The sequence below is a fragment of the Neoarius graeffei genome, chromosome 25 (assembly GCF_027579695.1).
Source record: "Neoarius graeffei isolate fNeoGra1 chromosome 25, fNeoGra1.pri, whole genome shotgun sequence".
NCBI lineage: Eukaryota > Metazoa > Chordata > Actinopteri > Siluriformes > Ariidae > Neoarius > Neoarius graeffei.
Genome location: NC_083593.1, coordinates 1437225 through 1451464, shown reverse-complemented (window position 1 = coordinate 1451464; position 14240 = coordinate 1437225). Strand labels below are relative to the sequence as shown.

Sequence of the window (14240 nt, the reverse complement as noted above, 5' to 3'; positions counted from 1 at the left end):
CATCGTCATGGCCTCGGAACACTAGATAGATACATAGATACATAGATAGATAAAGAGTAATATAAGATATTAAACCAAGCGTGATTTAAAATGGGTAAGTTTCAGATAGAAAATAAAATAGACAATGAGTGGATAAAACAGTTAATACACCAATTAGTTTACACTAGGCTATTTATGAGGTCTTAGCCAGGACATAATGTAAACATGTGTAGCTTACCTTTGATTATTTGGGAGGCTTTCGTTTTCCCCATGGAAAATTTCTTTGCGAGGGAAGAGTCTGGGAACATTCCAGCCACGCACTTGTTGAAATCATCAAAGAAAGATTGGCTAATGTTTTTCTTAGCTATTAGCATCGCCATCTTCACCTTAGACCTAATCAGTGTTGCCAGATACTGCTGACGTTTTCCAGCCCCAAATATGTTCAAAACCCGCCAAAATGCACTTGAAACCACCCAACTTGGGCGGGAAACCTCCCAATCTGGCAACACTGGACCTAATCACTTGCTCAGCCTCGCCTCCGGACGGAGTTCTGTAATTACTGATGCCTGAGAGGGCGGGGACGTGAATTCATTGCCCGACTTCCTGCTGTAAACTCCTGTCAGAGGCGCGTCATGAATTCTGGACCTACAGACTTTTTTATATTGTGAAAATATGGGACTTTTATATAATGTGAAAATACAGGATATTTTTGGGAAAATAAAAAAAACGGGAAGACAGCGGGAAATAAGTCAAAATAAGGGATTTCCCGGGAAAAAACGGAAGGGTTGACAGGTATGGTCCCGAGAAGTATTGTTAATAAGTAATAATTAAAATAAGTTAGCACGCATCGCGGCGAATTTCTGTTCGGCTATTTTCGTGACCACTCGGCGCGTGACGTCATTCAAACCGAACAAACCCCTTGAGTTGAGTCCACTTCCGGTTACTGACACTGCCGTTCGGCTTGAGTGCAGACGTGCATTCAGGAATTTCTAAAGAAAAACCCCCATGACTTATTGTTGTACAGTGAACTGTAACAACGGGACCGGTTCAGGAAGAAGCTTTTACCTTTTTCCGAAAGAGGAGAAGAGGCAGAGCGAGAGGGTTGTCTTTTTCCGAAAAAGGAGAAGAGGCAGAGCAAACGGGTTGTCTTTTTCCGAAAAAGGAGAAGAGGCGGAGCGAGAGGGTTGTCTTTTTCCGAAAAAGGAGAAGAGGCGGAGCGAGAGGGTTGTCTTTTTCCGAAAAAGGAGAAGAGGCGGAGCGAGAGGGTTGTCTTTTTCCGAAAAAGGAGAAGAGGCGGAGCGAGAGGGTTGTCTTTTTCCGAAAAAGGAGAAGAGGCGGAGCGAGAGGGTTGTCTTTTTCCAAAAAAGGAGAAGAGGCAGAGCGAGAGGGTTGTCTTTTTCCAAAAAAGGAGAAGAGGCAGAGCGAGAGGGTTGTCTTTTTCCAAAAAAGGAGAAGAGGCAGAGCGAGAGGGTTGTCTTTTTCCGAAAAAGGAGAAGAGGCGGAGCGAAAGGATTGTCTTTTTCCGAAAAAGGAGAAGAGGTGGAGCGAGAGGGTTGTCTTTTTCCGAAAAAGAAGAGGCGGAGCAAAAGGGTTGTCTTTTTCCAAAAAAAAGAAGAGGTGGAGCGAAAGGGTTGTCTTTTCCGAAAAAGGAGAAGAGGCGGAGCGAGAGGGTTGTCTTTTTCCAAAAAAGGAGAAGAGGCGGAGCGAGACGGTTGTCTTTTTCCGAAAAAGAAGAGGCGGAGCAAGACGGTTGTCTTTTTCCAAAAAAAAGGAGAAAAGGCGGAGCGAGAGGGTTGTTTTTTTTCCGAAAAAGGAGAAGAGGCGGAGCGTGAGGGTTGTTTTTTTCCGAAAAATGAGAAGCGGAGCGAGAGGGTTGTCTTTTTCCAAAAAAGGAGAAGAGGCGGAGCGAGAGGGTTGTCTTTTTCCGAAAAAGGAGAAGAGGCGGAGCGAAAGGGTTGTCTTTTTCTGAAAAAGGAGAAGAGGCGGAGCGAGAGGGTTGTCTTTTTCCAAAAAAGGAGAAGAGGCGGAGCGAGAGGGTTGTCTTTTTCCAAAAAAGGAGAAGAGGCGGAGCGAGACGGTTGTCTTTTTCCGAAAAAGGAGAAGAGGCGGAGCGAAAGGGTTGTCTTTTTCTGAAAAAGGAGAAGAGGCGGAGCGAGAGGGTTGTCTTTTTCTGAAAAAGGAGAAGAGGTGGAGCGAGAGGGTTGTCTTTTTCTGAAAAAGGAGAAGAGGTGGAGCGAGAGGGTTGTGCGCGTGAAACAAAATCAAGCAGTCAGAGAAGAAACGGAGCAGCAACGCTGAAGCAAAAAGGAGAAGATTGGAGGAAACATTTTTACTTTTGCTTGCAATTGACAAGTCAAGAATCCTGAGGGATTTTTAAAACACTGAGGCGGGTTTAGTTCCATTCAGGAAGCCGCTTTTAAAACTCTGCAACTTTGTTGACACATGGTTCTTAATCAGAATTTAATAACTCAACTCGCACTATAAGTAACGCAAGAATCCACCTTTCCTGAAATGATGGAACTGGTGTGTGTCGACTTTTTAATGTACGATGTAATAAATCATCCTCATAGTTCCAGGCCATATTGAGAACCAAATTACACAAACCACGTTAAAACGCTGCTTCATCTCACCAGAGCATGCAGCGTAATTTTTTTTTACATAACTTACAGATGGTTCATGAGAATTCACTTTGGATGACTGATGGAAAGAAGGTTGCAAGGTCATATCCCAGCAGCACCTAGCTGAAACCTGAATCCTCAGCTATTTTTATTTTTAAAAGCCTCAGTGAAATTAATACACGTCAGCTCGCTAACTTGAATATTTTACTTCATAACATATCGCCCATGAAGAGCCACCATGTTGGTTTCCTCGGCGTCCAAACTCTTCATAATCAGACAGGTTAGGTTTTTAAAACATTTAAAAAATTGTTCATAAACCTTACACCTTAATAAGGACAAAAAACGTTTCCAGTTCACTCGGTTTATTAGCCCATTGGTTGACAAATCATTTGGTTGATCTCTGATTGCAGAAATACAGACTGACAGTTTCGTGGACGTTTTGAAGTCTCACTTCATTCCCACCAAAAAGTAAAACACCATATCATAAATCATAAAAAAAGACAATAGAATCTTTTACTGCAATCACAACAGAAGTATAAAAAATATCCACACTGCTCTTCAGATCATGGGAAGGTGTTCAGTGCTGTGTGTGTGTGTGTGTGTCTGGGCTTTACGTCCGTGAGAGGCCTCGGTTGTCCAGGTCTTTAACCTGTTGGACAGAGGGACAGGCTCATCAGCAGATCTTCATCTGACTTTATCGAGAAGAGCTGAAGTGATGTGGGGAGATTTACCTTGTATATCCTGACCAGCCAGTGCTCTGTGGTGTACGCCTCCTCGAGCACGTCCAGCTCAAAGTCCTTGTTACCAATCTCAGCGTTACGGACACGGTCGTAACCGGGAGGACGTTCTACAAAGAGCATGTGTGTTAGTTCTCAGAAAACAGTGTAGGTTAAATTTAAAACCAGAATCAGTGGAGCAGCCCAGACAGAGACGAGACACTCACTGGCCTCGGTGTAGACCTGGCCGAAGCGGTAGTAGCACATCTTGTACATTAAGCAGTTAAGCAGAACCGGAGAACCTTCCCGGTCCACACGGAACTCTCCGGTGGGAGTGTAGTAGTCGTGCTCCCTGATGTGCTGCCCCGTGTCCGTGCTGCCTCCGATACGCACCATCCACAAGAACTTATTTATATCTACAGGATGAAAAAGGCATCTTAACAAAATTAAAGTCAAAATTAACTTCATGAAAAGATACTAAAATCAGACTGGATTTCCGAATAATATAAAATAATACTTTAGCAAACAGTAACTTCATGAATGGCAGCTAAAAAATAAAATAAAAACTTAAATCTAACAATATTTTAGAAAATAAAAGTGAAATCTAACCTCAGGAAAATTACACCAGACCCCCCCCCCAAAAAAAACCACTATGATAAGGTAGTAAAAATAGATTGAATTTTGTAACAAAGTGAAATAAATACAAAAATGGGGCAAAAAAAATTAATAACCTAAAATAAAGTTTAGTCATTTAATGAAGATTTTCTGAAAGTAGACCAAATTCCATTGGAAAATAATATATATATTTTTTTAAAGTGAGTCAGTTGAATTAAAAATTAAGTGATAAAATATTTGACTGCTAGTCAATAACCGTTTTCTTGGACATATTCGACTACAAGGAATCGTATATTTGCTCTTGTATTCCAATTAAAAATACATGCATAAAAGTAAAATTTTGTTTTCTTGGTTTATTGATTTATCCCCAGAAGCTCATACCGTCTGATGAATACCCAGTCAGTCCTCCGAAGATCACCAACACGTAGCTGACGTCCAGCTCTCGCATAATCTCATAGGCCTTCTCCTCTGAGGAGGCCATCGCCTACACACACACACACACACACACGATGTCAAAACACACCAATATATACACTCATTCCAGCTTAAAACCTGATTCCAAATAAATGCGTTCACCTGGCCAACGCGAGAGATGTGCGTGTTGTTCCAGGTGTTGTTGTCGACGAGAATCGTCCGGTTTGCCATGGCGGTTATCTGATAGCCGTAATCCCACCAGGACATGACCTTAGCATCCTGGGGGGGAAACATGGCGTGTGTAGAAACAGGAAGTGAAGGTGAATGAAGCTCACAGGAGGAGGAGGGGAAAGTGTTAAGTTTAGGACGGGTCAATTTGACTCACTCACACCAAACAATGAATGAAGGAAATAATTTGCTGGTTACGTCAGTGGTGAAAAGCTGAAACAAGGAAGGGTAAAGTAACCAGAACTACTTTCTGCTGCCCTGGAAAGCTGAATTAAAACTCTAAGGACAGACTTGGGAATGAATTCTCTCGTATCCGTCTCGTCTTCCTGTGTAACAATGATTATATTTTAAATTAATCCACTTTGATTTTTATCATCAGCGAGTGTGGAGTCATCAGCAAAGATTTGTTCCTCAGTACAGAGAAATGTGAGGTGGTTACGGTCAGTGGGAGCCACACCTGCGCTCCAGGTGAAAGGACCTTGGAGGATGTGTTTAACCTAAAGGAAGTGAGGAACGGTATGCCGCTGACCTCGGGAGTGTTGTGTCTGAGCCAGTAATAAGCTTCTCGGAAGTCGTCGAAGATGATTCGGCTGCCGTCGCCTCCGCGAGCTGAGAGCACGATGGAGGGGGAAGAATAGGCCTCGCTCGTCACCCACGTCGAGTGGAAGGTGTACGTGATCAGGAAGAAAGCCATGACCAGGATCATTCCACTGGCAACCTGCAGACAGGCAGGAAAAACAAACACGCAGACAATCAGGGAGGTTTATCTGAGCAGGAATACAAGTACCGCATGGTTCTGCTTACTGTCCGGTGTAGAACACGCGAGTCCGGATTAACACACTTTACACGGCGGCCATTTTGAAGCCATTTAAATGGCATTAAAAGGGACAAAATCAATTCCCTCCAACTGTCTGTCCTTATTTTACACACAAATACCACCGCTTACATTTTTTAAAAACTTAACCTACTCACTGGGGTGGACGATATCATATCAAAAAGATCTTACATCACATCACATCATAAAAATATCATACTGGAAGGCATTTCCATAGCTGCCAACATTCCGAAATTGTAAATAGTAATACAAGGTTGGGTACTGAGTCTTGGTGGGGGGCGCCCCCCCTCTGCCGCCAAAGCTTTCTAGCAAAACTACCCTGAAAAATCACACTAAAACAAAATAGTTTGACAAAATTTATTCTACAAACTAAACTATCATCTTACATTAATTTGCAAAGTTCTTTTCAACAATGTATGAAAATAGTCAGTGAATCAGGCAAAAACTTCAAACAATGCAATTGGCACATATCACTTTTGACAAAGTACACATTAGAGAAATAGACTAGAGCTTACTCAGTCAACAGCTGATGTTATAGTCTTTGAAATATTGTCCGTGCTTTCCTTGTGAAGGGAGGTTTTCACGTGTTACGATATCAGAACGCCCGCCATGACTGATAGAAATGTCTCGCTGACATGGAGCACAAAACGCGTAGTGATCGCCCTTACTTCACTTAGAAATGAAGGGAAACTCCTCTCGGTACGAGTCCTTGAAGCGCTGGCCCTTCCCCTTAGCCATGCTTTCTTTAGAGATTAGTACTACGCTACATCTTCATAACAAAAGCCTGAAACGCCATGCTTTGTTCAGAAACTTCGTGAACAAAGGCCAGACGATAGCGTGCCATGGATGATCTAATAGCATCATTGATTGGCTGAGAGAACAAGCAATAGCCAGTGAAATTTGGCGTAGTATCTGCCGCTTGGAACGAAGCGATGTTTTATCAAATACGAATCCCACCGGTGATAGACTTTGAAAATGACCCATGAAAATTGGCAAAATCCTATTTTATTGTAGTAAACTCGTATTTTCGTAATCAAAACGACAAATCGTAATAAATATGATTTATTCGTAGTAATTGGCAGCTATGCATTTCAACAAAACACAGATTTGTGAAACTGCTCTCAAAAGACAACCCTCTCGCTCCGCCTCTTCTCCTTTTTCAGAAAAAGCCAACCCTCTCGCTCCGCTTCTCATTTTTCGGAAAAAGCCAACCCTCACGCTCCGCCTCTTCTCCTTTTTCGGAAAAAGCCAACCCTCACGCTCCGCCTCTTCTCCTTTTTCGGAAAAAGCCAACCCTCACGCTCCGCCTCTTCTCCTTTTTCGGAAAAAGCCAACCCTCACGCTCCGCCTCTTCTCCTTTTTCGGAAAAAGACAACCCTTTCGCTCCGCCTCTTCTCCTTTTTCGGAAAAAGACAACCCTCTCGCTCCGCCTCTTCTCCGTTTTTTTGGAAAAAGACAACCGTCTCGCTCCGCCTCTTCTTTTTCGGAGTGAGAGGGCGCTCTGAACTATAATGACAGGCGTACTAACAAACTTCTGCGCGCTTCGGCAGCACATTGATATCTGAGCTCCGTATCAATGCGCTGCCGAAGCGCGCAGAAGGTGTTAGTACGCCTGTCATTATAGTGCGCACTTTCCATAGCATAGAAAATCGCTACGTTTCAATTTGTGTAACTGAACTTGTTTCACATCACTGCTCATATAAACCTATGTAAACAGGAAAAACGCGGAAGAGTTTGGTCGCATCTAACTACAGCCCCAAAAAATACCGCTGGCCATACTGAGCCTAGCTACATTGCTAACAGGAGTGACAGCGCGTCTGACTGCGTCTGACTGACTGGGAGGTCGCGCAAAGCTCGGAGAGGTACGGAGCAGCTCGTCTCAATTCAGATAAGAGCATATTTCATTATGGAAGTACGGTGGACTGTTCCTTTAAGGTCGCACCTCATTCTTGATAGGATAGGTGGAGTCCTGCTGCTTCTTGGACTTCTTATCCGGTCGGCTGACGTCCAGGTTCTTCATGTATGTGGTGAGAACCTGAGAAACGCCGATTCCTGACAGGATGCACATCACCGGAGCCAAAACCAGCATCAGACGCACCTACAGCAGGGGGAAATCACCACAGCTCCAAATTACACAATCAAAAGCACCGCCTGATGAAAACAAACCAATATTTCTGCTTCAAGTTTTATTTCTTAAAGGAAATCACAATACGAAGTGAAAGTCATAACCAATTTCAGATCATATTTGATTTTTTTTTTTTTAACTTGTTGAACAAATCCATGTAAGGATTAATTTATGAAGATAAAAATCATAAATGGCTTGATTTTCACGACACAGGCTCACAACAGAGGGGAGAACATCAGGCATGGGTCACGTTGGTCATTTTGGTCAAAAGTCATAAAAAAAATTGACAGTATTTTTTTTTTAAGTCACAGACACATGGCGCTTACCATCACCGCTGAGAAGTACATGCTGGTCACGCCGTACATGATGATGAAAATTCTGGCGTCCGACAGGTTGTTGAAGCAGTAATGCAGACCCACTGGAGAAAATATGGAAAAAAAAAAAGTCAATTATATTTTTGAGTTTGTTAAAAAAATTGAATTAAAAAAGAAAAAAAAATAGATTTCTTTACCAGGGAACATGAAGACCAGCAACTGCAGGTCAAAATAGTAAGAGGACCAGGTGGTGGGCTGGTGTTCGGACACGGAGGCGATGATCGGGATGTTGTTCTTGGCGTAGGACGGGTCCAGGAGCGAGTAGAAACGGCCAGTCCATGGCGAAATCTTCCCTGATCACACCAGAGAGCGTCACATGATCACCATGAGGTAACCAGAGTGCTAATTCTTTGTGGCTCATACCACAGTGAGGTCATTTATGGTTTTTGTACCGAGGTTTCCCCAAACTCAGGTTTGATAACAACCATCACAGTAACTTCATTTCCAAACGAGGTTAGTGAGAGAAACTTCCTACTGAAAGTAATGGAAACTGTACAGTACATCATCCATTTGGGATTGTGTGTCTGAAATGTTTGTGAACCGCTGGTGAGAACTTTGTCAAGCTTCAGACATCATGAGGAACGCTCCTGTCGAGAGCAAGAAACTTGCCTGACATCAGTAGATGTGAATCATTCAGAGACAAAACAGAACCTCGAGAAGCTTTATTGCTCCGTCTCAAAATTTCTCTGACGACATTCATGTTTTTACTCGACGGCAGTGAGATGGGAAAAGTTCACAAACCTGAGGAACCAGAGTTTTCACTCAATAAGTATCTTGCTGTACTTTGGGGTGAAATTTGGTTAAGTTCACTAAAACATGGGACTGCGCATCAGGGTGGAGGTTGGAGTCGAGAAAATACAGCGCTGTCGATCATCTCATGTCTGAAATCTGATTTCGAAATCAAACTTGTTTTCCAGCTCCAAACCCATGGTGTCTCCAGGTGATTTAAAAAAATAAAAAGCTTTCAATAAAGCTACGTGTATCGATTATTAAACAGAAACCTTTTACAGCAACTGAGTAATAAACTAAATGAAAACTTGACTGACACATTTAACTTTATCTCTTGCGCGTTTCCAACCTGTGCTTAAACAAACACTGTCATGAAGATAAAAGCGCGCGTGCACGCACACACAGAGAGCAGGAGAACGTGCGCGCGTGCGGCGTGGCATCGTGTCCTTACCGGTCAGCATGAGCACAGCCCCGATGGAGAGCAGCATGAAGCCGACGAGGGAAATGACGCTCTTGAAGAGGATCTCGAACTGCTGGGCGTTGAGTTTGCTGCGCAGGTAGTCCACAAAGGCGTGAATCTGACACAAGCCGAAGACACCGAAGGCAGCCATGTGCTCAGAGGATTGCACGGGCTTCAAAAAACAAGACACTGGATTAAAATGCTACTTCAGACAGTTTAAAAAAAAAATTTTAAAAAAATTTCCAAAGAGCTGAAAACCAGTTCACACTGGACACAAGACGATAAACAACGTGATTTCAGTGACAGCATGACAAACGGCGTTAGAGGCATGACGTAGATACAAGTCACATGAGATTCCTCAAACCAATCCTGCATCACATATTCCCACATGAACAGAAGGTCAGCTGAGCCTTGTTGAAGTGGTGGGATATGAACTCACAACCATCCAGACAGCACAGAAACGAAACAGTGTGTGTGTGTGTGTGAGAGATTTATCTACCTGGAATCCCACAAAGGAGATCTGCATGGACAGGATGGTGCCCAGGCAGTACACCGTGCAATACGCCACGTAGATGCGGTGAGAGAACCTTCCGGTGAGCATCAGCACCAGGACGTGCAGAGGGATCAGGTTAATGAGGAACACGTAGCCTCCCCAAGAGGACACCTGCAGATATTTAAAAATAAAGATTTTAACGTTCATGCGTCACGATAAACACACGGACATGCGGGATGGTCCTCACCATGTAGAAGTACGCCAGGGCGCAGATGGACGACCAGTAAATCGAACCGGTCTTCACCGCCTTGATCCACATGTAGTAGGTCAGCAACATGCAGAAAATAGCGATTCCTTCCCACAGGAAGAAGAAGCCATGAGTCATGAATTAGAAACAATTCCCTACTGTGCAAATCCAGGCGCTAAGACAGAGGTACTCTCAGGGTTACAGGTCAAAACTGCTCAAACATAACAGGAGCAGATCCGAGTCACTGTGGGATCATTTTTCTTTTTTCTCTCTCAAAGTTAATGGGGGGGGGGGGGGGGGGGGGAGTATAAACTACAGAACAAATAAAACATTTTTGAGACCTTCGTTATCATAGGAGCCTGCGACAGATCGGGAAATGTATCCTGGTACGACCGCGATCATCGCAGCGGCGAGAAGTCCAGCACCAGCATCCTGTCAAGGGGAAAGAACGACACTGAACCACCGAGTGAGAAAGCACAACCTGAACCGGGTCAGTGAGGACCGACAGAACAAACCTTGAGCTCTTTGGTGAAGTGGTACGTGACGATGGCGGTGAAAGAGGAGAAGAGCGGCGCGAGGAACACACACACGTTTCGGATGTCGATGGTGATGTGGAAGAAGTGCAGTATGTGGTAAAGAGCTGCCGAGGTCACCATCAAACCTGTACAGCAAGGATTCTGTTCAATTATTCTGAAAGTCACCCCGGACACAAGTGCAACTCGATAACTTCTCTCCGATTCCTCAGGGCGATGAAATCTATTGCTGGTTTCACTTTTAATATTTCTCAGTGGAAAACTGAATTGAGGCGGGGCTACACAGGAGCACAATCTGTGATGTCACGAAAAAAGATCCTGAGTTTGAACCAATCACAGGCTGGTATGCAAATTACATGGGTGCAAGTGTAAAATTTTCAAAAACTTGAAAAGTCTGACAAAGTCAGCCGTGCATGGTGCAGCCACGCAGGGGGGTTACAAAGGGAGGTGAGCCCCCCTTAGGGCTCGAAAAAAAAATTTTAATTACAAGTTAAAATGGTTGTCTCTCATGCAAACATTTATAATATTAATAGTTATATGATTTGCATTTTCACATCAACTGTTTAATACATTTCATCAATTCATCTGAAATAATATTTCAAGTACAAGGCTTGATATTTCAAAACATCGAGCAACTACTAATTTAAATGTTGAAACAACCATTTTTAAATATGCTTTTGCTGTGATACCTTTTTTACAATATATACACAGCTTGAGTTAAAATAAGGGGCCGCATGTCTTGATGTCCTCAGATTCAGCTTTTTCCATATACAAAAATATCTATATTTTATAATCCATTACTGACTACAAATGAGTTTTCAACCCAACAAGCACATTAGAAAAGATGATAAAAAAGCTAACAAACTTATTTCAAGACCGACCTTACTTTTATTTAATAACTGAAAGGTAATCAAATGTAAAAAAAAAAAAAAAAAAAAAAAGTTTATAAAAGCAGATACTTGTGATGAATAATTTCAAAAATTACAAAAATTCACAAAAATCAGAAAAGTGATTCGTCTCATTGGCGTGACTTTTAAGTCCCTTCTTCCCGCTGGAGCCGGAGTTGATAGTCTTTGAACAGCAGTCACAATACGCAACTCCCGGGACGTCCGGTTTTCTCAGCCATATTCCCCATTTGTCACTGTTTTTGTCACACTCGCTTAACCATTCCCATCTCCATTTATTTCTAGACGTCTTTTCTAATTCTTTTGTATTGGAGCCTTCCGATAAAAACTTCATTTTGACATATTTTGATCAGCAACCAGAAGCAAAGCACGTGGATCTGTCGCAAGGGAGGGAAGCGAAATAAGGCTTATTATAAAAGCTGAAGTTTCATTGGATGGCAGTTAACAGTGAGCCAATCAAAAGCACCGTTCTAACTTGCACCAAAAGAAACGGCGACTCATGGGAATAGCTGTGTTGATTTGGTCGAACAACGTGCTATGTGCGTGAAACATGATATCACATGTAGAACACCATGAAACAACGGGCTAGTCAGGACTGCTCGTCGGTGAGCGGCGTATAAATTGAATGAGGTTTGTGGTGAAGACGAGATGAAAAAGATTTGTCTTGTGCAGAGACTGTACCGCGGTAACCCGGTAATACGCTGAGAGTGAGGGCCACCCCTATACCCCCCAAAAAATCTCAACGGATTTATACGATTTGGAAAAATGACTTTTTCAGAACCGAAAAAAACGGAGCTTCCGGCACATGCTGGAAAACTTGCACCCATGAAATTATTTTAGCCACAGAGCTGACAAGCTGATCCAGAGACGAGATACGATTTGTTAATTTGCGTAGTCATGCAGGGATTAACAAATCTGATCGGAAATTCATTTGCAAGCACCTCAGCTGGTGTGCGACAGCTACATTATCGAGTCCAGATTGTTTCTTTCTCTGCACATCTACTGATATATCGACTACAATAACACTGTATGAGTATGGCGTGCAGTTTGATTCGGCGTACCGGGATAGATGGTGCCTCCGATGATTCTGCCGAGCGGGTACCACGCACGATCATCAAACCAGTTGTGAAACTTGTAAAACCCCTCCTCAGCCAGGAAACGAGTGGTGCGGTAATTGAAATACCTGAGTTCAGGGGCAAACAGAGACACAATCAATCCATCAATGATGCACGGGAAACATCATCATACCTTAGGAGCTCCATCTGTGTGTGTGGAGACTTACGGATCGAACTCGTGGATGACGCTCTCAAACCTCAACACGGAGAAAAGGCGAGTGGAAAAGGCTGCACAGAGAGAGACAGACAGAGAGAGAGGGGTGTTAAGACATGGTCTGGCTGTGGAATAAACAAACAGTAAAAAGCACTCACACAACACGGCCGCCATGGACAGGATGAGCAGCTTCAGCAGCGTGTCCTGTTTCTCGTAGGACAGCCGCAGGAAGCCCATCTTCGTCATCTTTACTCTGTTAACACTGGATGCCTGGGACACAGAAAAACACTGTCAGATGTTTAATAACAGATGGAACATCCTGTGTTTCTATCTCTGACATCCTTCTTCCAACCATCCAGTCTGACCAGTCTACAGAGCTGCAGCAGCTCAGCTCGGCTTCCTTTTATCTCTTTCTACCCATATTCACGCAAATCCCGCCTCCCTGCTCTCCCACATCAGACAGAATCAATTTCCTGAGCGCTGATTGGCTGGTTTCACTGTTCACACCAACGGGTTCTAGGTGTGAACCAATCCTTGCACAAGAGGCATGTTTCCTGGAATACAGGTAGGGAAGTAAATCTTGTTTTTGGAAGGATAATAATTTTAATGTGCGTTGTGATTCTGATGAACTAAAAATAGTCACGAAAATAAGTGAATGAACCAGTCAGTGGAATTAGCGACTTAAAATATATTAAATAGATGATGGAGCCAGCTGCTCGTGAAACTGGACAGAAATGCAAGACAGTGCTCATTTTATGCTTCATGCACAATACATTTGCAATTCCTACTGCCTCCAGATAACGAATATTTAAACATACAAACAATAAACAAATTAATTCATTAAAAACAGGACATTTCCTATTGCTAACCTGAACTAGCGTGCTAGCTAGCATGCTAATAATAACACAGCCTGTTTGTTACACCATTCTGAAACAGATCCCTGAATAATTATATCCGTATACAATGCAGAGTGTCTATAATCATCTCAAGGTTATTCAACAAACCGATAAAATTACCAATTTCTTTCATCAGCGGTTCTCTTCCACTCCGCTCCTGTTACACACTCCCTTCACCACACACACTCCTCTCTGAGAGACTCTCATAGCCCCGCCCAGCCACGTAAAACCAGCGCTTATTGGTTGACCAACAATCAATCTACAGTTTCTCGCTTCTGATTGGTTGCACAGCTGTCACTCAAACCACAACGAATTCCACACTTTCCTGATGGCGATTCAGAACTGACGTGTCCTTCCGCCTGCACCGCTTCCCACACACACAGATATACACACACACACATATATAGAACCCCGATTCCAAAAAAGTTGGGACAAAGTACAAATTGTAAATAAAAACGGAATGCAATAATTTACAAATCTCATAAACTGATATTGTATTCACAATAGAACATAGACAACATATCAAATGTCGAAAGTGAGATTTTGAAATTTCATGACAGCAACACATCTCAAAAAAGTTGGGACAGGGGCAATAAGAGGCTGGAAAAGTTAAAGGTACAAAAAAGGAACAGCTGGAGGACCAAATTGCAACTCATTAGGTCAATTGGCAATAGGTCATTAACATGACTGGGTATAAAAAGAGCATCTTGGAGTGGCAGCGGCTCCCAGAAGTAAAGATGGGAAGAGGATCACCAATCCCCCTAATTCTGCGCCGACAAATAGTGGAGCAATATCAGAAAGGAG

At 43.1% G+C, this 14240-nt stretch overlaps 2 protein-coding genes across 2 annotated transcripts in view; one reads left to right on the top strand and one right to left on the bottom strand.

Moving 5' to 3' along the window:
* rps25 (ribosomal protein S25) overlaps positions 1–14240 on the top strand; it is a 389269-nt gene that overhangs the window by 278323 nt on the left and 96706 nt on the right. The gene's annotated exons all lie outside the window — the stretch shown is intronic.
* Positions 2943–13641, bottom strand: stt3a (STT3 oligosaccharyltransferase complex catalytic subunit A). The gene is made up of 18 exons (XM_060909387.1): positions 13557–13641; positions 12699–12810; positions 12554–12614; positions 12333–12454; positions 10349–10494; positions 10175–10265; positions 9834–9940; positions 9593–9757; positions 9085–9265; positions 8042–8197; positions 7857–7948; positions 7348–7503; positions 5100–5288; positions 4505–4621; positions 4310–4412; positions 3541–3729; positions 3329–3444; positions 2943–3246 (listed from the first exon to the last, which is right to left on the bottom strand). Exons 2-18 carry the CDS (start codon positions 12784–12786, stop codon positions 3208–3210), a joined length of 2118 nt encoding a protein of 705 aa, XP_060765370.1. The 5' UTR covers positions 12787–12810; positions 13557–13641; the 3' UTR covers positions 2943–3207.

What these genes read in the sequence shown, in the direction of transcription:
- stt3a (XM_060909387.1), bottom strand. Translation starts at nt 12,786, where the DNA reads ATGACGAAGATGGGCTTCCTGCGGCTGTCCTACGAGAAACAGGACACG. An exon ending in GTCATCCACGAGTTCGATCC is followed by an intron (nt 12,455 to 12,553) that starts GTAAGTCTCCAC and finishes CCCTGAACTCAG; the next exon opens with GTATTTCAATTACCGCACCA. An exon ending in GCTGGTCTTCATGTTCCCTG is followed by an intron (nt 7,949 to 8,041) that starts GTAAAGAAATCT and finishes TATTTTCTCCAG; the next exon opens with TGGGTCTGCATTACTGCTTC.